Raw genomic sequence first — 20,956 nt, 5'->3', positions numbered from 1 at the left:
TTCTGATATCTGATGCTGCGCTGAGCTTTGGAGGCACTCTGGTTCCCTTTGAAGCCCAGATGAGATCATGGATTAACCCCAAGACTGCTATGCTCAGAAGGAGGGGAAGCTCTCCTCTGGTTGTGCTTGGGGTATTTATAAGCTCAGGAGGAGGAGGAGGAAAAAGGATGCCCCTCATACCTGCTGCATGGAGTGTTTTAGCAGTGGTGTTCACAGTAGTCATTTACCTATGTTCCTATGCAAAAGGTCACAGCTTCAGTCCTAGGCATCTCTAGTTATCTCCTAATCTTTTGTAGGGAAAGAGGCTAATGCATATAGATGCTGATTTTTTTTAAAGGGTCAGGTAATAGGTAATGGGAAAGGCCTCTGTCCATGATCCTAAATTGCTGCTGATAGTGAGAGGAGATGGTACTATGCTAGCAGGATAGACAGATGGGAAGCAGCCTATGTTATGCTTTCAGGACAATGGTTTTTTGAATCCTTGGCCAATAAATCTTAGGTTTATGTGCACAATGTGAATTAGCCCATATTCAAACCAGTCAAGGGTGATCTGATATCTGGTGCAGAATGTGTACGGTTGTAGCAAAAAGTAAGCCCCTACTCAGAGAAGACCCATGGTAAACTTAAGCCCATGAATTTCAGTGGGTCTTCTCTGAGTAGGACTTAGTTAGCAGTAACCCATAATAATTAATGGTGGGTTCTTACTTCTTGTTCTGCCTTCACAACTTGTATTGCAAGCATAATGTTATCCCCACAAGTTGAATTCTGTTAGCATCACCCTTGGAAATAAGCCCACAAAATGTGCTAGTCTACAATTTGGTTTTCCTTTAACAGACTAGCCTGAAGGGAACTGACTGGCAAAAGAGGGGCAGGTTGCTGAGTGGCCTTTGGCCAACAGCGTTTTCTGGGCAAAGGAAAGGAAAGGAAAGGAAAGGGGGCCTTCCTGCCTTGATTTCTGTGCTAGGCCCAGAGAAGGGGTCGATTACTCTCGCCCTACTCTGCCAGCCTTCTCATTTGCCAGCACGCTGTTTTCTTCTGTCCAGAGGCTGCAAGGCAAGGGCTGAAATACAAGGCTGGTGTTACCCCTCGGCTGGCAGGTCATGTTGACTGTCCACTTTTTCTTCTTCAAGTGACAAGTGTTAATAATATGTCCATCTTACGTAAATCACTTAGAGGGTTTCCGCAATTGCTAAACAAATCCTGTTAAATAAAAAAAAATCCATATTGCACCTTGTTTTCGCTCCTATCCTTCCCCAGGCAAAGTCACAAGCTTAATAATTGTCATTGTTAATATTATTAAAATTTATTACCTGCCCTTCATCCTAAGGTCCCAGGTGGGTTACAAACATTAAAATACAATATTAAAACCGTTTAAAACAGAAATAAGGTGGATTCTAAAACTGTACACCTCAGATGTCGAAAGCTGCAGTAAGGAAGTGTGTCTTCAGCACTCCGACCAGAATCATTATAATGAAGGTGTCAGATGGCCCTCTATGGGGAGGGAATTCTACAACTTAGGGGCTGCCACATAAAACACCCTCTCCTGTGTCATTGCAAAAAACAACAACACCCCATGCTCCTGAGAGCAGAGGAACCACTAAGAAGGTCAGCTCTGCCAATCTTAGCACCCAAGGGGATCTCTAGTGAAATAGTTGCAGAGCTGCTCACAATCTTTGTGTTGTCACGGATACTAGCCAATAGGCATCTTCCACAGCTAGTTTTCCCTGGTTCACTCTGAAATTTGCAGCAAACAGTGTTGTGTTTAAGCTTATCTTGGGGAAGAAAGATCATTTTGTGCTGAATATGGCATGGATTCTTGCAAATTGTCTCAACTGCTCATTAATGACCCTGTTGGTGAGCTGCATGTCTGAGACCCCAGTGCTGGTGTAAAAGCAAGTGAGCAGCTCTGTGGGAAAGTGCAAGAGTCTATGGGAAGGTTATGAAAAGCAACCACTTTGTGATCCCATTCCCTATATGGACCCGGTTCCCTGCAGGGCCAAAACAAGCACTTGGGCCACATATGTTGTTTTCCCTGATGAATAGCCAAGCCTAAGACGCATTGCAGATTCCTTCACCACTCACCCCATAATTGCCTGCATTCTGCAAAGGCTTTTTGTTGTGGCTGCATGCTGGGCTAATAGCTTCTTCCTATTATAAACTGTGAGGAAGCAGGAATTGTGTGTGTGAAAATCAGTGTGCTGAGGAAGAGGGTGTCCCCTCCTACAGCTGAAGGATGTGGTGCATCCTCAGTAGGCTTTGTGCTGTCAATGCTGGACATGCGCCTCCCTTTGTGGGTATCAGTGTTCTTCAAGGAATTTAGGTAGCGTTGGAGAAATTACTAAGGCATTGGCATCAGTAGGCTGCATTGATGCTGTGGGGCCACAGGAAAGGTCCAGAATTTGTTGGTGCAAGTAGAATCTGAATGTTTAAAGGAAGTTTTTTGTAACCCTTCTGTCTGTGAAAGATGTGTGTGGATGATACCTACTGAAAGCTCAGAAGCTAGAAAGCTGCTGCCCATCAGATTTCTTTCTAGGCCTGTGTGTTAAAAGTATAGGTGACTCCCCATTCATGTTGTGGGCTATGTTATGCGCTCCATGCACAAAAGTGAAATGTGCATAAGCGGGGAGCATCCTGGAGAGTCCTCATGGGTCATGAGGAGACCCTCCCCAGAGCCTGAAGGTGACTGTAATCTGTCTCCATAGATGGAGCCAGTAAATGCTTCTGGATACCAGTTGCTGGAAACAATAGGGAGGGGAGAGTGCGTCTCTTGTGCCCAGGTCCTGCTTTCAGGTTTCCCACAGGCATCTAGTTGGCCACTGCGAGAACACGATGCTGGATAAGATGGGCCATTGGCCTGATCCAGCAGGCTTTTCTTATGTTCTTAAGTTATATACCAGATAAGTGGGTAGAGTATTTCATTCCCTTCCAAGAGGGGAGGTGATTGTTTCCTAAGCTTGAATGGTGCTGATTTTAAGAATGGGAGGGGACTTGCAGTGTCTTGTGAGTAGGTTCGGAAGTACTCAAGGCCGTGCCTGTGAGTTTTGTCAGCAAGATTTGCATGCCAGAAATTTTAACCAGGGACCTGTTGTTGAACATGGTCACTCACATATTAAAGTGTGTTATTGATAAGCCTATGGGAAGGTATATCTTGATACCTAAGAAACCAAAGCTGCTGCTGTTATAAGTTTTGGGGTCAGTTCTTTTTGGTGAAAGTAGTGGGACAAATGCTGTTTTATTCATTGATAAATAAAGCCTACTATTAATGGGGTATGAAGTATAGTATGTGACATCTTTAGAAGAATACAATACTAGCAAGGAGGATCTTAATCTTCCCCCTCACTCCAAAATCTATGTTTTTAATGACCCACAACCCCAATCTTGGATGGATATGTATATAGGAACATAGCAACTGCCTACCCTGTGTTGCTCAGGAATTCTTAGAAACAACAAAAAACAATCCATGCCGTGTTGAAATCAGTGGTTAAAATCAGTGCAGTTTTGAAAGGCTCCACCTATCATCTTGATTCAGAATGGTGCCCAATTCTGTTCAAGCATAGATGAAAACCTGCTGCTGCTTCTCAGGAACCATTGTGCCAAATTTAATTTGCTTTGCATTTGGACACCACCTTAAGAGGTGTCCAAATGCAAAGCAAATGGACAGTTTTCCATAATGTAAAGTGTATACATGAATGTTAGCGTTAGGATTATGAGGCAGGCATGATGAGATAAGTAGCACCAGGTTGTCTCTGGACTGTCTCTTCCCACAGTGAATGCCCCTCCTCCTTTCTTCCCTGCTTGGTAACATGGACTCTTCCTATTGGCTCTCTTGCAGAGACTTGCCTCAGTATGGGCAGAAGCAGTGGCAATCGTATTTTGGGCGGACCTTTGATGTTTACACCAAGCTCTGGAAGTTCCAGCAGCAGCACCGGTAAGAGCCAACTCTGCATCAAGGTGGCTGCCTACCTCTTCCAGGAACACGTGGGCCAGAGTGGTGTGTGTGATGGTGCCAGTTGGCTAGGTTGCCCAGGCCACCCTCCTTTCCTGGGCAAGAGAGCCTTAAACAACCCTCAGAAAAATAGAGCATTAACTCAATGGAGAAAATACAATTCATAGTTCAAGTGAACTGCTTTTTCCTGTCATGGAATCATAGAATTGTAGAGTTGGAAGGGACCTTGAGGGTCATCTAGTCCAACTCCCTGCAATGCAGGAATCTGAACTAAAGTATCTGTGACAGATGGCCATCCAGCCTCTTATTAACCTCCAAGGAAGGAGAGTCCATCACCTCCTGAGTGAGTCTGTTCCACTGTAAAACAGCTCTTACTGTCAGAAAGTTCTTCCTGATATTTAACCAGAATCTCCTTTCTTGTAACTTGAATCCATTGGTTTAGGTCCTACAGTGCAGAGCAGGAAATAGCTTGCTCCATCTTCCATGTGACAGCCATTTTTAGCTATTGAAGATGTCTGTCCTATCTCCTCTCAGTCTCCTCTTAGCCAGGCTAAATATACCCAACTCCTTGCAACTGTTCCTTATAAGGCTTTGTTTCCAGACCTTTGTTCATCTTGGTTGCCCTCCTCTGAACATGTTCCAGCTTGTCGATGACCTTCTTAAATTGCAGTACCCAGAATTGGACACAGTACTGCAGGTGTGGCTTGACCAAGGTAGAATAGAGCAGAAGTATGACTTCCCTTGTCGTTCATCTTCTCTCACAGAGTAGGTAGTTATTTGTTGGAAGCTAGGAATCTGTATGAAACACTCTCAGCACCTCTGCCAAACTACAATTCCCAGAAATGTCTGTGGGGAGGAGGGGATGCTATGCCAGTTAAATTGGTAGAAGCATGTAGTATATAAATGCCCCTTGAGGTGGTGTGTGTGAGGGGGGGGGGAGAAATGTTGTTATCAGCAAATGAGCTTAATATTGCCTTCTGAGAGTTTGAGGATTTCTCAGGGAATTAATGCAACATTTCTTGACTGGTTCCAGAATTATTATTGACAATCTTGGGGGGAAATGAGTACACTATCCATGAGAGAATGGATGACTAAAATCTGGGGCATAGTATGTATGGTAAAGCTCACACTTATAATCAGAACCAGAGAGGGAAGACAGCAAGATAATGGAGAAAGGAGTCTCATTATAATGTACTGGAGCAATAATTGTGTTGCTTGGAACCTTGTAATATTGATCTGCTGTACTTGATTTTGGTACATAAATATATCCTGCTATGTTCAGTTCTAGGTATTCCTTTTATTTTGGGCACTCAGTATTATATTTTGTTATTTTTAATTAATATATATGTATGTGTATAAACATATAGAACGTGACACTCTCCCTTTCTTCTCGCAAAAATAAAGGCAAGTTCTGGACAATCGGTACGGATTAAAGCGCTGGCAAATTGGCGAAATCGCTTCCAAGATTGGGCAGCTTTACTACCACTACTAGTAAGTGACAACCCTTCCTGGATGCAGTGTGTGTGTGTGTGTGTGTGTGTGTGTGTGTCTGTCTGTCTGTCTGTCTGTCTATCTGTCTCTCTGTCTCAGTCTCTCTGTAGTGAAAGTCTTGCTGGCCTTAGCAATTAAGAGTGGCAAAAGTTCAGTGGAATGTCAGAAGTGCCAGGAGGACTACTGTGAGACAGACAGTTTTCTCAGCCAAGTGCAGGAGGGGTACATGTTCATCCAGCAGAGCACTGAGCCCTTTGTGTTTCTTCCCACACAGCCTTCGCACGTCTGAAACCAGCTACCTGAATGAAGCCTTTTCCTTCTACTCTGCTATCCGCCAGAGGTCTTACTACTCCCAAGTCAACAAAGAAGACAGGTCAGGCCATGCCTCAGTCTTGTGAGTTTTTTGCAATTTAAAAGCAAGAAGTGCTGGATTGTCAAACTTGTGTGACTTGGCAGCTGGTGGGAAGCCACTTTCAGTTCAGTTGGCATCCCTTGGCTACCTTTGTGTCTCCTCCCTTGAGGTGCAGGTGTTGACAGGAGCAGGAATGGGGGAACCTGTGGCTCCTCAGATGTCATTAGACCGTAATGCCCATCAAGCCCCAGCTGGGGTCTGGGGTGAAGGAGTTGCAGTTCAGCAGAATTTGAAGGGCTACAAGTTCCCTATCCCAGATGAGTCATAGGCAGCTGTTGAATGAGGGGCCAGGAGTAGGAGCCAAGTGAGTCAATCAAGGAAGAAGCCAAGACTTTATGTGAGCCAGATCCAGGAGAAACCTATTATTATCCAAAACTGTAGCACATGGATACTCGTGGCTCTCCATTTGTTCTTAGACTCCAGATTATTATTGTTATTTCAAAGTTTGTATACTGCTTTTCACCATCTAGGTCTCAAAGCGGCTTACAACAAGATAAACTATACCATATACATAATTTAAGAACTAAATTAAACTACTGACAGTTAAAACCTAAAGAATCTAAAAAGAAAAAAGAAAGTAATGCAAAACATCCAAGAAGCATTCAGGGTCCAGTGGCCTCCTGAAACATAATGGTCTTGACCAGGTGTCTGAAACTCAGTAGGGACAGTGCCTGTCTATCTTCTTGTGGGGAGTTCCATAGAGTTGGGCCCACAACATTGAGGGTGCAGATCCTTTTTGGCATTGAGTTCTTGTTTTGGTTTCTCATCACTGCTCATTCAGGAATCTTTTATAAGCCCTTCCTGTTGAGGAGAGCCAGTTACCACCCTGGCTTGGTGGAGCCACTTGAGTATTTAGGAGCCCATCACTGCCCAGGGTACTGCTTCCATCTGTAACACATCCCCCTTTCCAGCGGAAGTAACATTCCAGCCTGTGAATGAACAGGGTTTCCAGAGCGTTCTTCAGAAATATGCTTTATCTCTGCTCAATGTTCCAAAGCAATGTCCCCTCCAACACTTTAGCGAGCAAGTAGATAAAGAGAAAGAAAAGACATAAATACATGGAATAATGAGTAAGGCAACTCTGTACTTGGGAAAAGAACTTAGGGTAAAAGCAAGAACCCCAAGCCAAGTGCAACAGTAGATATCTTTTGGATGATATGCGTGTCAAGCCGGCTTTACAAGCCCAATTTTCCAGAGTCATTTGGGAAATAATATCCTATTAACTAATTACAGTATAGATAGGGTGAACCCACAGAATCAGCAACTTGCTGCAATCAGCCCTTTGGAACTGTCTTCCCTATTATGGCTGTTTACTTTTAAGAAAAGGGCTGCTGCTGTGATGTTTTTTATTTTAATGATCTTTGTGTGTGTGCGTGCGTGTGCATGTGAGTGCACCAAAATAATAGTTTTTAACACACACACACATACTCTCACACACACACGTATTCTACTAACGCTAAATTGTTTTTTGATTATTGCTTTTTAATATGTTTTTAGCTGTTTCTGTTTTAGTTGTCATCCGCCTTGAGTCCCATTAGGGAAAAAGGCGGGGTATAAATAAATACAGCAGCAGCAGCAGCAGTAATAATACCCCTGGTGGGCTTTAATGCAGGGGAAGCAGAATACAAAACTGTAGGTTCCCGACAGGAGCCCCAGTGGCTGCTGCAGAGAGGGTGAAGGGCTTGGGAACTTTGACCTGGAAGCCCCTTCCCAGCCAAACATGCCTTAACGCTAGCTGCTTTGGAGAATAGTGTTTTGGAAATACATGTCTGATATCTTCATCAGAGGTGTGAAACCAGTCCTGGGGTGCTCTTTGCTAGGGATCGTCTACATGAGACTCCAGGGTGCCAGGATGCCTGACACTACTTTCTATGCCACCCACAATAGGTCTTAGGGAATATCTGTTCAAGAACCTACAATGCATGATGATAAACTGCGAGAAATGTCACAACAACACTGGGCACAAACTTGGGACTTCAAACATCTTGCAAGGTGCTGCCAAAAAGAGGGCCCTCCCTCCCGTTTTAGCAGGGGGTTCCCATGCAAGCCCCTTCCTGGTTCAGGAAGGGGTTTTCATGCAATCCTGCTAAGTTTGAGCAGGATTTAACTTCTCATCAGCTGAAGAGTGGGAGGTTATTTATTTATTTATTTGTTTATTTATTTAATTTATTGATTTTGTATACTGCCCTTCACCTGAGGATTGCTGAGTGGTTTATGGTAGAAAAACATTGCAGGATTTAACCCTACCTCCCACCATATGTTGTCACTAGTGATGCCAGCTGATGGGGTGGCTGGGTAGGCATGGTTTGGGGAATACAGCCTTGGGGGCCAAGACTGAAGCTTACCTGATTCTTTTCTTAAGGGATATAAGCTTTCTTCTTACATGCTCTAAATCCAGCCATTTTGTTCCTTTCTGTCAGAAGCTGGATTTAGTAACGGAGGAACCTGCCTTATTCCAAGCCTATTTGTCGATCTCACTGGCCGTGGCTTTCCAGGGTCTCAGGCAGGGAAAAGTATTTCCCTATCTGCAGCCACCTGAGTCGTTTGGCTGGAAATGCCAGACATTGAATGTGGGACCTTCTGCATGCAAATCCTGTTCTCTAGAGCTATGATCCCTCCCATTGGCCAGATAGCTGTGCTGGCAGGTAGTAAAGAGGCACGTAGACCTCCAGAGTAAATTATCTCTGGTCCTCCAAGCACTTGTCCTCTCAAGCGCCAATAATTCTACATGCACTGAAAGTGAAATATTTTCTGCCTATACTACAGCTGTGATTAAAATCTAACATGGGCATCACTTGATATTCCTTCACAGGAGCCATGTTCCTCTTCATTTCTCTTCCATCTGCTAAATAATTTTCCCTTCTCCAATTTTCTTTCCTCTTTTTTTCTTCCCTCCCAGGCCTGAACTGGTAGTTAAGAAGCTGCGTTATTATGCACGATTCATTGTGGTTTGCCTTTTACTGAACAAAATGGATGTCGTCAAGGATCTTGTAAAGGTAAAACCAATAGTACCATTGTGATGTGTGTAGTTAAGACTTTGCACATGCTCCAAGGAGCTCGGAGCCTTGTATTAGCTTTGCAACAACCATGTGAGTGCATGTTAAGTTGAGGATGGCCAGAAAGCATTTGTGCCTGGCTTTTCCCCCACTGAAGCTCAGCGCTCTAATCACTATGCCACCTTGACTGTCTAATAGCAATTCCCAAATTCTGTGCAGTGAGATTCCAAACATTACAGATTGTGGACAAGACGGAGTGCTTCCGGAAGTGGCAGAGAGATATTTCTAAATTTGTCTGGCAGGGCAAAAAGCCCAGAATCAAGTTTAAGATATTAACAGATGCGAAAGAAAGAGGGGGCTTTGCCCTGCCAGATTTAAAGTTGTACTATGAAGCCGCAGCTTTCTGCTGGCTAAAAGACTGGCTACTTCTTGAAGACACTGACGTACTGGACCTGGAAGGTTTTAACAATGCTTTTGGTTGGCATGCATACTTATGGTATGACAAGGTTAAGATTAATAAGGCCTTTAAGAACCATATTGTCAGGAAAGCAGTGTTTAATGTCTGGACAAAATACAAAGACTTATTGGAAAACAAAACTCCAAGGTGGCTTTCACCTCTGGAAGCTAAGGCCCGAAAAAGACCCAATATGGAGGCCAAATGGCCAAAATATTGGGAAATATTAGAAAAAGATGGAAACAATTGGAAATTGCAGAGTTTGGAGAAAATGAAGGATAAAGTGCGAGACTGGTTACACTACGCTCAGATTAAAGAAGTCTTTAAAAATGATAAAAAGTTAGGGTTCCAGGTGGAGAAATCGAAGTTGGAAACAGAACTGTTAGAACCTAAAACCAAGGTAATTTCAAGAATGTATAACTTGCTGTTAAAATGGAACACACAAGATGAAATGGTTAAATCGGCTATGATAAAGTGGGCACAGGATATTGGGCACAACATTATGTTTGAGGACTGGGAAAGGTTGTGGACCACTGGGCTGAACTTCACTGCATGCAATGCTTTGAAGGAAAATGTTATGAAAATGATATATAGATGGTACATGATCCCAGTTAAACTTGCCAAGATATACCATTTGTCTGATAATAAATGTTGGAAATGTAAAGCAAACGAAGGAACATTCTTTCACCTCTGGTGGACTTGCCCTAGGGTGAAGGCCTTCTGGGAAATGATATATAATGAGCTGAAAAAGGTATTTAAGTATACCTTTACCAAGAAACCAGAGGCCTTCCTTCTGGGTATTGTCGGCCAGAAGGTGTTAAAGAAGGACAGAACATTTTTTATGTATGCAACAACGGCAGCAAGGATACTCATCGCCAAGAATTGGAAAACTCAAGATCTACCCACCCTGGAAGAGTGGCAGATGCAACTGATGGACTTTATGGAACTGGCCGAGATGACTGGCAGAATCCGAGACCTGGGAGAGGAGAGGGTTGAAGAAGACTGGAAGAAATTTAAGAGTTATTTAAAAAAACATTGCAATTTGGTTGAGTGTTAAGAAAGGATGCTAGATCATAAATAATCGTGCACCACTAAACTAGATGAAATTATGATGATAAGTAAATTGAGGTTAAATTATAAACCTATTGGAGAATTAATAGACTATAGTTAAATGAATGTGACACAAGATTGCAAACAAGATGATAAATTGCGGGCAAGAATTGACAACGATGTAAATGGGAGCGGGAGATGTGAGGGAGTCCTAAGTAGTTAAGAAAATATGTTATGATATATGTTACATTGTTCTTTATCTTTGCATTTATGTTCAAAAACCTTAATAAAAAATATATTAAAAAAAAACACAAATTCTGTGCAGTGAGAAATTAATGGAAGGGTCCTGGAATCTTAGGGTATCCATCCATGGAGGAGGCTGTTTGTTGTGTTGCTGTATGAATCATTGCCCTATTCTTGCTTGCCTTGGTGCAGATAGTACTTTGGGTATAAAGTGCAGTTGGATTACTCCCGCCCGGAAACCAATGTCCCCACTGTGGAAGGACATGTGGATCCAGAATTGGCCTCCACAGTCACTTATAGTTAAAGCTATGGTCGTATAGTTAAAGCTATGGTTTTCCCAGTAGTGATGTATGGAAGTGAGAGCTTTTGAATTGTGGTGCTGGAGGAGACTCTTGAGAGTCCCATGGACTGCAAGAAGATCAAACATATCCATTAGTAAGGAAATCAGCCCTGAGTGCTCACAGGAAGGACAGATTGTGAAGCTGAGGCTCCAATACTTTGGCCACCTCATGAGAAGAGAAGACTCCCTGGAAAAGACCCTGATGTTGGGAAAGATGGAGGGCGCAAGGAGAAGGGGACGACAGAGGACGAGATGGTTGGACAGTGTTGTCGAATCTACCAGCATGAGTTTGACCAAACTGCAGGAGGCAGTGCCTGGAGTGCTCTGGTCCATGGGGTCACAAAGAGTCAGACACGACTAAACGACTAAACAACAAGTCACTTATGGACTCATTGTTAAAACCATGTTTATGGAAGACAATCTTACTTGGCTGCAAGTGATCACCAAAGAAGAAAGAAGAAGCAGCCTCAGAACTGCCCACTCTTAGGATTAGATGGCTTTTCTGGGCTTTCTTCTTTTTCCAATTAGGTTTTTGGCTGCTCTCTCCTCCTCAGTTTTTCCTCTTTCAGGGTTGTTATGCAAGTTATGCAAGTACAATAGTGCATGTAGAAACATTGGAGACTGGAGTAATGATTCTGGTATACTGTAAAGGCATAAAGCTCTCCAAGTGTAAGAGGAAACAGCAGTGCTTTCATTATTAATTTGAAGTGGTGGTGAAGTTTGTCTCGCCTGTATAAAAATATTATCGGGCACATATTCTATGATGGGGTCTGGTCAGCAAGCTTCATTCAGGTAGCCCACAGCATGTTTGCAGGAGCAGCAGTTGTGAATGGAGGGTGCAACTTACTGCTCTGTTGTTCTCAGAACTCAGCAGTTCTCCTGGAAGCCAGGTGGTATGGAACTGAAGTGATGCAGGGGGAGAGGCACTTGAAAGGAGTGGAAAGCAGTGGATTTAATAGAAGGCTGGATTTAAGGAGTTCATTCTTGATTAAAATAAAAATCATCTAGCATAGTGCATTATTATTATTATTATGGTTATTGTTACATTTATGTCCCACAATTCCTCCAAGGAGTTCAAGGTGGTGTACATAGTTCTTCCTCTCTCAATTTTATCCTCACAACAGCCCTGTAGGTTAGACTAAGAGACTATGACTGGTCCAAGGTCACCCAGTGAGCTTTGTGATCAAGTGGGGCTAGAACTCTGGTCTCCCAGGTCTTAGTCTAGCACTCTAACTGCTACACCACACTGGCTCTGCATTACAATAGCTACACAGTAATTAAGAGATCTGCCAACACCCATAGCACTTTCCAAGTAGTTGCAGGTTGGGGGAGTGGAAGTTTGGGAACCACTGCTCTGTGAGAACAGTTGCACATTTGAGAATATGATAGCTCAGAGCCGAGATGCATAATATGGTGAATGAAGACGAATCAGAGAAGCTCAGACCAAAGAATACACAGAGCCTTTGGAAAAAGTACCGATCGAGATCTGCCTGAATATGAGAGTAGAATGGTAAAGTGAGAGGCAGCAGATAATGAAATGGAAAGGACCTTCACACAGGTGGCTGGAGGAGTGGAACAAACAAATGATTAAGTTGTGATCCTGGAGGAGGGGAATGAAACCATTAACAGACATTAAGAAACATCTTGAGATGGCAGAGATAGAGCTGAGAGAGAAATGATCCTGTGTACAAGTTGAAATGAATTCAAAGGAAAAAGCTACCAAACCTGTGCCAATTCTCTTGGGGGGGGGGGGAATGGAAGGAACTTTTTTCCAAATTAGGACGGAAAATCATGCCCAACAGGAAATGGGATTAGAAGATATGGAACTGGATACGAATTAATTAATATACAACAAATGGATAACTATGGATTATTATCCTTATAGTGGATGTTGGGTTTTTATTTTTGTTTTTGAGATAAGGTCAACATACCGGATTGGAAGAAGACTATTCTAGGCATGTAGTGATAATAACAACTGGGGAGCCCCTTTCAGACTTTTTTGTGGAAATGAGAATGAACTTGTGTCTGGGGTTGAAGATTGGGAAAATATCATCTAGCTGAATGCAAAACAGCTGGATATTATCATGGAATACAGCTAGATACCATCCTGCAGTGAACGCTTTGAATCAGAAGTTCTCACCACTCTTTTTATGTTTTATTATCTTTTTCTTCATCTAGTTTTCCTTTTCCTTTTTCCTTTTATCCACTATGCTTTTGCTTATTTTTCGTTTTGTTCATTATGTCCTCTACTCTGGCTTAATGAGGTTGGAAGTTGTTGGTTGGCAGGTGAAAGACCCTGCGTGAGATGCAGGGAAGGGAAGATCTCCCAGGGTTGGAGGCTGGGAGAAGAAAGGGAAGCTCCCAGGTGAGATAGGAAGGGTGACAAGGGTTAAGGATCTACCTTTGGAAGAGGGCTTTTTTCATCATCCACCCACCCCGCTTGCTCTTTTTCTTTTCTTTCTCTCTTTTTTGTTTTTTGCTTTTACTTTTATTTAGATTAGTTTGATTACTTTGTTTTTTATTATAATGTATGTTGAAAAATTTCAATGATGATGATGTAGCACAGCTTACTAGGAAGCGGAAATGTGCCTACCAGTGTGGATGTGGCCGTGCACCATGGATCCTCGCTTCCTCACCTCTAGTTTACTGCTGTTACTGCTTCCCTGAACACTCTAAACAATTTTTTTTGAGCATTGCCATATGTTTGCTTACTTACTGCACATGCCTACTCACAAAATCTAATCAAGTTAGCCCCCTGCCCAAAGCAGCACTAAATCATCTCATTTGTTGCTCTCTGTGCTTTCTAGGAATTGTCAGATGAGATTGAAGACTACACCCACCGCTTCAACACAGAAGACCAAGTGGAGTGGAATCTGGTTCTCCAAGAGGTGGCTGCATTTGTCGAGGTGAGGACTTAAAAGTGAATTGCTGCATTTTCCTTTCTTTCTGAAAGAGCTCAGTGTCTTCCCAGATCTTGACTCATATCCTACATCTTCTGCAACAATCCTCAGGCAAAAGGGGCATTTAGCTCAGTGTTCTATCTTCTACAGTAGTTAGGCAAATCCCCTAAGAAATTGGCAAGCAAAGGATGATGGAGTGTTCCCATTTGTTTCCAACATTGGGTAGTTAAAGGCTGCTGCGGAATATGTAGGCCCCTAATTCTTACAACTAATACCTCTTGTCTTCTCTTGTTATTTGGTATCTTTAGCAAGCCATCTGAGCTAGTTACCATTAGTAGTTTGCTATTCTGGGAAGCAAAGTTTTTGTTTAAAAGGCAAACCACACACCCATGCTTCTAGTTCTCATTGTTTTAGTGAGAAGTTTTTAAATGCTGAAAGAAACGGGTGTAGGGATCAGATGGGATTACCATGAGGAATTATAAAATATACATCAAGCCATCGTGTCCACGATGAAAGCATTGTGTTGACTGGGTTTGATATATTGACGATAATTTCTGATTAAAACCCATAAGATTCTACATTCATGCCCTTTTGACTCTACTGCCCATTTCTCTCTCCTCACGTCACGTACACAGCAGTACACAGCAGTTGCTTCGCCAAGCAGGCTTCCTGGGCCATAAAAGATAGTGGGCAAGTTCTTTGATGTAGTTTCTTATATATAATCTTATATATTAATCTGACATCAGGAATCACAAGACAGAGAAACCAGTAGGAGAACACTTCAATCTCCCAGGACATTCTATACAAGATCTCAAAGTAGCTGTTTTACTACAAAGGAATTTCAGAAATAGACTGGAAAGAGAAGCTGCTGAATTGCAACTTGTTACCAAACTTAAAACCATGGAGAGACCTGATCTGAACCAAGACATTGGATTCTTATCTCATTATACATGACAAAGCCATTTTTCACCTTCTACAGCTTTTTCCTGTAAGACCTATTGCAGTCGTTAAGAGTCGTCAACAGGCTCATCACAGCTATCTGCCAATCACCCATTCCCACCACCCTTCTGAGTAATACCCCTCCCCACCTTCTCACTATATAGAAGGGTCTGGTAACTTCTGTTTCAGTGTATCTGAAGAAGTGTGCATGCACACGAAAGCTCATACCAAGAACTAACTTAGTTGGTCTTTAAGGTGCTACTGGAAGGATTTTTTGTTGTTATAATCTTAAAATGTTAATCTTGGAGCCAGGAAACAGATCTCACATGAAGGTGGTAGTGATCTGGTCTTTCTGGCCATCCTTCTTATCATGTTTATTTCTCAGCTCTGGGGTTGCCAGATGCACCCCTTTGTAGTTCTCAATATATTTACCCCAAAATATATGCATGCTAATTAGTGTTGTAGTGTAACTTTTTCCCCACGTGGGGTTTGATGAAATGCTCAGAGGAAATATGATTGGTTCTTACGAGCACTGTGTAAAAGATTCTTTTGCTAATAAAATGGCCTGGCGAGGGGTGTGGTTTACGCACTTTTCTCCGAGAGCCTTGCTGGTCAAAGCCTCGTGTCTTGATTTTTAATCAGGGTCCAATCCTTCCTTTACTTTGCAAATGCAACAACGGGAGGGCATCATATTCCTTCTGTGCCTTCAAGTCATCTCCTACTACTCATTCCCCCTCCTAGTAACTCACCTATTGCATCTATATTGTCATTTGCTTTTTCCAAATAGGAACAATTGCTTTCATAGTGTTAGAAAAAGTAAATTGAGCAACATTATACAAGGGAAGCAACATCACTCACTGGTAGAACATCTGCTTTGCATGCAAAACATCCCAGATTCAATCCATTTCCAGGGATGTCCCCTGTCTGAGACCATAGGGAGTCATGACCAAAGAGTGTTGGCAATACTAAGTTTGATGAGCCAATGGCCTGACTTGGTATAAGGTAGCTTCCAGTGTTCCTAAGATAATATAAATTTTGCCAGCATGTATGTGTATATATACAAAAAACAGAATTATTTATTCCTGAGTGGGAAGGAATAGAGTGCAAGAGCCCTACTCATAAGCCAAATCTTGTGAGGGAAATATGTATAATTAAGACTAGAATCTTGCAGGGAGCATTCCTTTGATCACAGCTGCTCTTATTACTCCTGGACTTTCCAAAGCTCGCAGTAATACATCAGAGGCTGATTTGCAGTTCACCTGGTGCTGCTCCATCCTCATGGTAAAGTGAGTCTTCTCCAAAAGAAACAAGCTTAGTACAGGATAATTGGCAAACAGAATCCCAAATCACAGTGGCAGTTAGCATTAGTGTTAACCTGCTCCATTGCCCCTTTCATCCAGCTTAATGTAGTTGGCTTTATGCGAAAGAGCTTCTGAATTTCTACACACCCACACACTCCCAGCAGAATATTTGGGAAAATACGAGGCTTGCTAATTGCTTGTTCTTTCATTGTCGTGTTTGTATTACTTCCAGCAAGGCTTAACCTGAGTCCAGATAATTCATGCCAGGGACCCTCATTCTCATGCCTGTCTCCCTTTCTTTCCAGGCAGACCCTGTGATGGTGTTGAATGATGACAACACCCTTGTGATCCTCTCCAACCGCCTCTCTGAAACCGGAGCCCCTCTGCTGGAGCAGGGGATGATCGTAGGGCAGCTGACTCTCGCAGATGCACTTATTATTGGAAACTGCAACAATCAGGTGGGATCCTGTACACAAGCCTTTCGTCCCATGTCACAAGTGGGGCCATTTTATATCAAGCAATCCAACTTTTTTACCTCATGTCATCCAGTTTTCTTAATACTTTGTACTCTTGTTGAATGATCAAAACTAAATTTAAATCCAAAATTTTAGCTTTTTATTTCATCCCTTTTTTGAGTTATGAGGGTTTGAAATTAAAAAAAATATGACAATTTTGGCTTTGTCGGACTACACAAAAACCTTAAAAGCTCAGTCCAGCATTGAGAAACTGAAAACACCAATCTCTTCAGAACTTCATGGGCTTTAATATGAAAGGTCACAAGATGTACTTATTTTAAATTTAAGTTACAGAATTTAAAATTTTAAAAAGTGATTAAAAAAAGTAATGTGCATCACACCTGGCACACATTCACCAGATCTTGTAGAGAACGTGCACATAAGCTGTCTGCGAAGAGGGAGTTGTGCATATTTCCCAGTCAGTATACATAATCTCCAGCAGGACTTGGGAAATGTATATATATCGCCTAACGTGTGTGTGCGTGCGTGCGCACACATGCACACACACACACACACACACTATAGGAGATTTATCAAACTGGAAAAGTTTGGCCACTGAGAGTGCTTCTACTCTTGCCAGCTTGGACATCATGCTGAATCGTGGTTCATTTTCCATAATCATGGCTCAGTGTTATGTCTGAATTGAACCAATCTTTGTCCCCAGGGATGAACGTGGTCATCCAAGCTGCACAGAGTGTAGAGCACAGGTGCATAAAGCAGCCCTTGACACTTCCTACCGCCCACATTTCTTTTAAACAAACTAGGAGGAAAATCTCTGCTCAAGCCCTGGAGAGAGTCATTGCAGGTCAGAAACGGATGGCACCGGGCTGAAAGAACCATTGATCAGGCTCTGTAAAGAGATGCTGATTAATTTATAAAAGTCACACATGTCAAAATCACAACTTGAGCTTTAAAAAGCCTGTTGTCATGTTGCAAGCTGCATTATCCATATGAACAGGCTTTAAAAAATAATGAGACAAAGGTTATACCTATTTGACAAACATAATTGGCTTTCTAATATAGCAGAGGTAGCCAACAAGGCACTCTCCATATGTTGCTGGACCCCAACTCCCAACATCCCCAACCAGCATAGCCAGTGGTAAGGGATGATGGGAGTTGAAGTCCAATGACATGCAGAGGGCACCATGTTGGCTACCCCTGTACTATGGCTCCCCCAAAGAATTCTGGGAATAGTAGTTTAATGAGGGTGCTATGAAGTATACTGAAGATCCCTAACACACACACACACACACACACACACACACACACACACACACACCCCTATAATTTTTAGAATTATCTATGAAGAGAGAGTGGTAATGATATAGGCCCTCAACAGTAATTTTAAGCATAATTTTTGAAAAGGGCTCTGGGCTTCTCCCTGCATTACCTTTATGACTGTGTTCTGCCAGTTTTCTAGACTTTTTAGAGGGTGAATGTTTTGCTCCTTTATATGGCTTTATGATTTGACTTTTAAATACGTATATTCTGGTACTATTTTTAGTATTTTGCACTGCATTGTGCTTCTATTGTAATAATTGTAAAGTGGTATGCAAGGTTTCATTTTTTGTTTTTTTGTTTTTAAAAGCTAGTACAGACACATACTTACTTGGTAGCTCAAAGTTCTTTCATTTCCAGCACTAATGGATGAAATTACACATAATTTGAGCTTTCAACAAGGACTAGAAGTTCCAGACCTTTTTTTATATACGACTTGACATTTCTTGATTACATATACAGCAGAGCCATCATTTTCAAGGCAGCCATTGTCACAAGCCTGACCCATCTGGAAATATACTTGACAGTCAAATAATGCTTAATATTCTTCCTTTATGTGAGGACACATTTTATTCTTACTCCCCACCCCCAATCCAATGACCTGGACCTCATTACTTTAAAAACCTATATGTAACTGTACTTATTCTATGTGCTTATTTTATGGTTTGGCTTTTTATGTTTTAATTTCCATCTGTTATGTAATTATTCTTGCCTATTTATATACAATAAAAAAAATTAAAAAATTTACCCACCAGAAGTGGCTTTCATTATCCTAAAAACCTTTAATTTGCAACTGTGTCTCTGGTAGGTGAAGTTCAGCGAGCTGACAATCGACATGTTCCGGATGCTGCAAGCTCTGGAGAGGGAACCTATGAACTTGGCATCACAAATGAGCAAGCCAGGGCTGCAGGCAAGTCCCCTCGTCTTTCAGCCCTGCACTCACCAGGCGAGGCAGTGGAAATTTATTTTAACTTTGGTTTGAGATCAGTTGGAATTCCATGTTGAGCTAATTGTATAGATCTGACGGGCAGCTGTGCTGAGATGAAAAATCTATAACCTCCTTTCTTTTAGTTACATATGCTGCTTGTTTCATTCTTTTTTTATATAGGAGACAACCGAAAAGCCAGCAAGAAGGGAAAACCCTCACAAGTACTTGCTGTACAAGCCAACCTTCAGTCAGCTGTACACCTTCTTGGCTGCGTCATTTAAGGTTTGTGCCAAAGGAGGAGGTGCCTCTTTCTGGTGATAGAATATCCCAAATAGTGAAGGCTCATCCTATAGGTTGCCCCACCAACCTCAGTCTGCCATGAGTCAGCCAGCATCTTCCTGCCTTCTTACTTGCAACCACTCTTGGGGGGGGGGGCTGCCTGTCAGCTCCTTCATCAGTCTCGGTGTATTCCCTTGAGTAACTCAGCAGGGATGAGAATGGGAGCAAAACTAGAATTAGGAGGTTCTACCTATTGTTGGCTCTGGCCCTATCTACTGTTGGCCTCCATGCCTTCCGCCCCACCAGCCACCACTACTCCTAAAATACCATTTTGCTGAGTCAAAATGCAAGTGAGCAGGTGTGTCTCCTGAGAACAAAAGGTGTTTATGGAGCGCAATTGAAATGAATAATGACAAATTTTAAAAATACCATCATTGCTATGAATTGAATTTTATTCATCTGTTTAAACTGTTTTATACACCTTTGCTTTGGAGAGCTCAAGGCAGCAAGCAACAGCAATTTAATTTTCAAATTACCCTGCAGTGAACGCTTAAAGCAGCAGTGGAAGACAATTGAATACAGCAGCAATAAAAAATTATTCACAAAACCAAAGGCAGTTTCAAATTTGGGGGGGGGGGGGCAACCACCACCACCACCATTAGATAAGGGAGCAGTTTCCAGCCCAAATGTATTTCTAAAGAGAGATTTTTTTTATACCAGCCTATTAAAGGCTACTGCAAGAGGAGATGAGGCAGGTTTCCCTCAGAGTTTGTACAGTTGGACACAAATTTAGAATTAGGAAGAGGAGAGATAAAGAGAGGCTGTTTCGCCTCTTCCAGAGATGGGTGGGTTGAAAGAAGGATTGTTGTTCTTGGTTTATATACAGTCATCCTGACTTAAATAGGTTTTGTAATAATTTAATAAGGACTGTCAAACCTATTTGAACAGAAGCAACAGCAAGACAAAAGAGGTTTCTTTGAGCATTGCCTGGAGATTGGCAATTTTTTTTTAATAAAAAAAGTTGAAAGTGGCATATGAGTGAGATGCGTCACTTCCGTGTTGCTTTGCCCCCTTCGAAGCATTCATTCATTCATTTAGCAGTATATGCCGCTTGGTTGTAACGAAACCTCTGTTTACTGGAACCATTAAATAGATCAACAGGAAACCCAACTGTTTTGTGTTGATCATTTTAATGGAAAAACATCAAAACTTACTGTCCCTGGGGTTTGCCAACACCACTCCAGAGCCCCTCCTGAACAGCATCCCCTGTCTGTCTCTTTGGCCCAGCACCAGATGCAGATCTCCTAAGCCCATTCTAAGATTCTAAGATCAATAGGTTTTCTGGTAAAGGAGATAGTATTTTTACAGACAATAGCAACACCTCTTCTTTGTCCTCCTCTGCCCAAGTCTAGCCTAGCGCTGTAACAAGTACCCAGGTGGACACGGCTGAGTTAGGTCAGGCCCACCCAGCTCACCCATCCAAGTCTTGGTAATACGTACCACATCTGCCCTTTTATCCACTACCAGTTTGTGGGTGAGCATGATCTTATTGTGGACTGACCTGGCATTCAATAACAGCACCATTGGACCAGAGGGCTAAGAAGTAAGCTACCAGCAACTTCCAGATGGATGAAATGGCAGACAAGAGCCTCTGCCCCAGTTGTGTGGAAACAGGAGAGGAGTCTCAATGGAGCTAGCAGTGGGAAGGACACTAGAACTCAAAGATATCCAATGAAGCTGAATGTTGGAAGATTCAGGACAAATAAAAGGAAGTGTTTCTACACCACATAGTTAAACTATGGAACTCACTCCTGCAGGAGGCAACAATGGCCACCAATTTGGATGGCTTTGAAAGAGTATTAGAGAAGTTCATGGGAGGATAAG

The 20,956-nt window shown here is 42.4% G+C and overlaps 1 protein-coding gene and 1 long non-coding RNA gene across 8 annotated transcripts in view; both read left to right on the top strand.

Moving 5' to 3' along the window:
* SCAI (suppressor of cancer cell invasion) overlaps window positions 1-20,956 on the top strand; it is a 90,296-nt gene that overhangs the window by 43,697 nt on the left and 25,643 nt on the right. For 4 of the 7 annotated variants that reach the window (XR_014559936.1, XM_083721180.1, XM_083721178.1 and 1 more), the window contains 8 exons: window positions 3,833-3,928; window positions 5,351-5,437; window positions 5,712-5,810; window positions 8,749-8,845; window positions 13,740-13,838; window positions 16,378-16,530; window positions 18,674-18,775; window positions 18,974-19,075. Coding sequence is in view for 5 of the 7 variants with exons in the window: in XM_083721180.1 (XP_083577306.1) it covers window positions 3,833-3,928; window positions 5,351-5,437; window positions 5,712-5,810; window positions 8,749-8,845; window positions 13,740-13,838; window positions 16,378-16,530; window positions 18,674-18,775; window positions 18,974-19,075 (835 nt within the window). In the remaining 2 variants the exon portion in view is untranslated. Of the gene's footprint in view, window positions 1-3,832; window positions 3,929-5,350; window positions 5,438-5,711; window positions 5,832-8,748; window positions 8,846-13,739; window positions 13,839-16,377; window positions 16,531-18,673; window positions 18,776-18,973; window positions 19,076-20,956 lie in introns of all 7 variants that reach the window. The other 3 variants (XR_014559937.1, XM_083721179.1, XM_083721177.1) reach the window with 1 other exon arrangement.
* Window positions 14,274-15,352, top strand: LOC310836176. Its single transcript, XR_014559901.1, has 2 exons — window positions 14,274-14,536; window positions 15,040-15,352. It is a non-coding gene; the product is annotated as an uncharacterized lncRNA (long non-coding RNA).

This window comes from Podarcis gaigeae (genome assembly GCF_964106915.1).
Source record: "Podarcis gaigeae genome assembly, chromosome: Z".
Classification (NCBI taxonomy): Eukaryota; Metazoa; Chordata; class Lepidosauria; order Squamata; family Lacertidae; genus Podarcis; species Podarcis gaigeae.
This window is presented reverse-complemented; position numbering and strand designations above follow the sequence as displayed.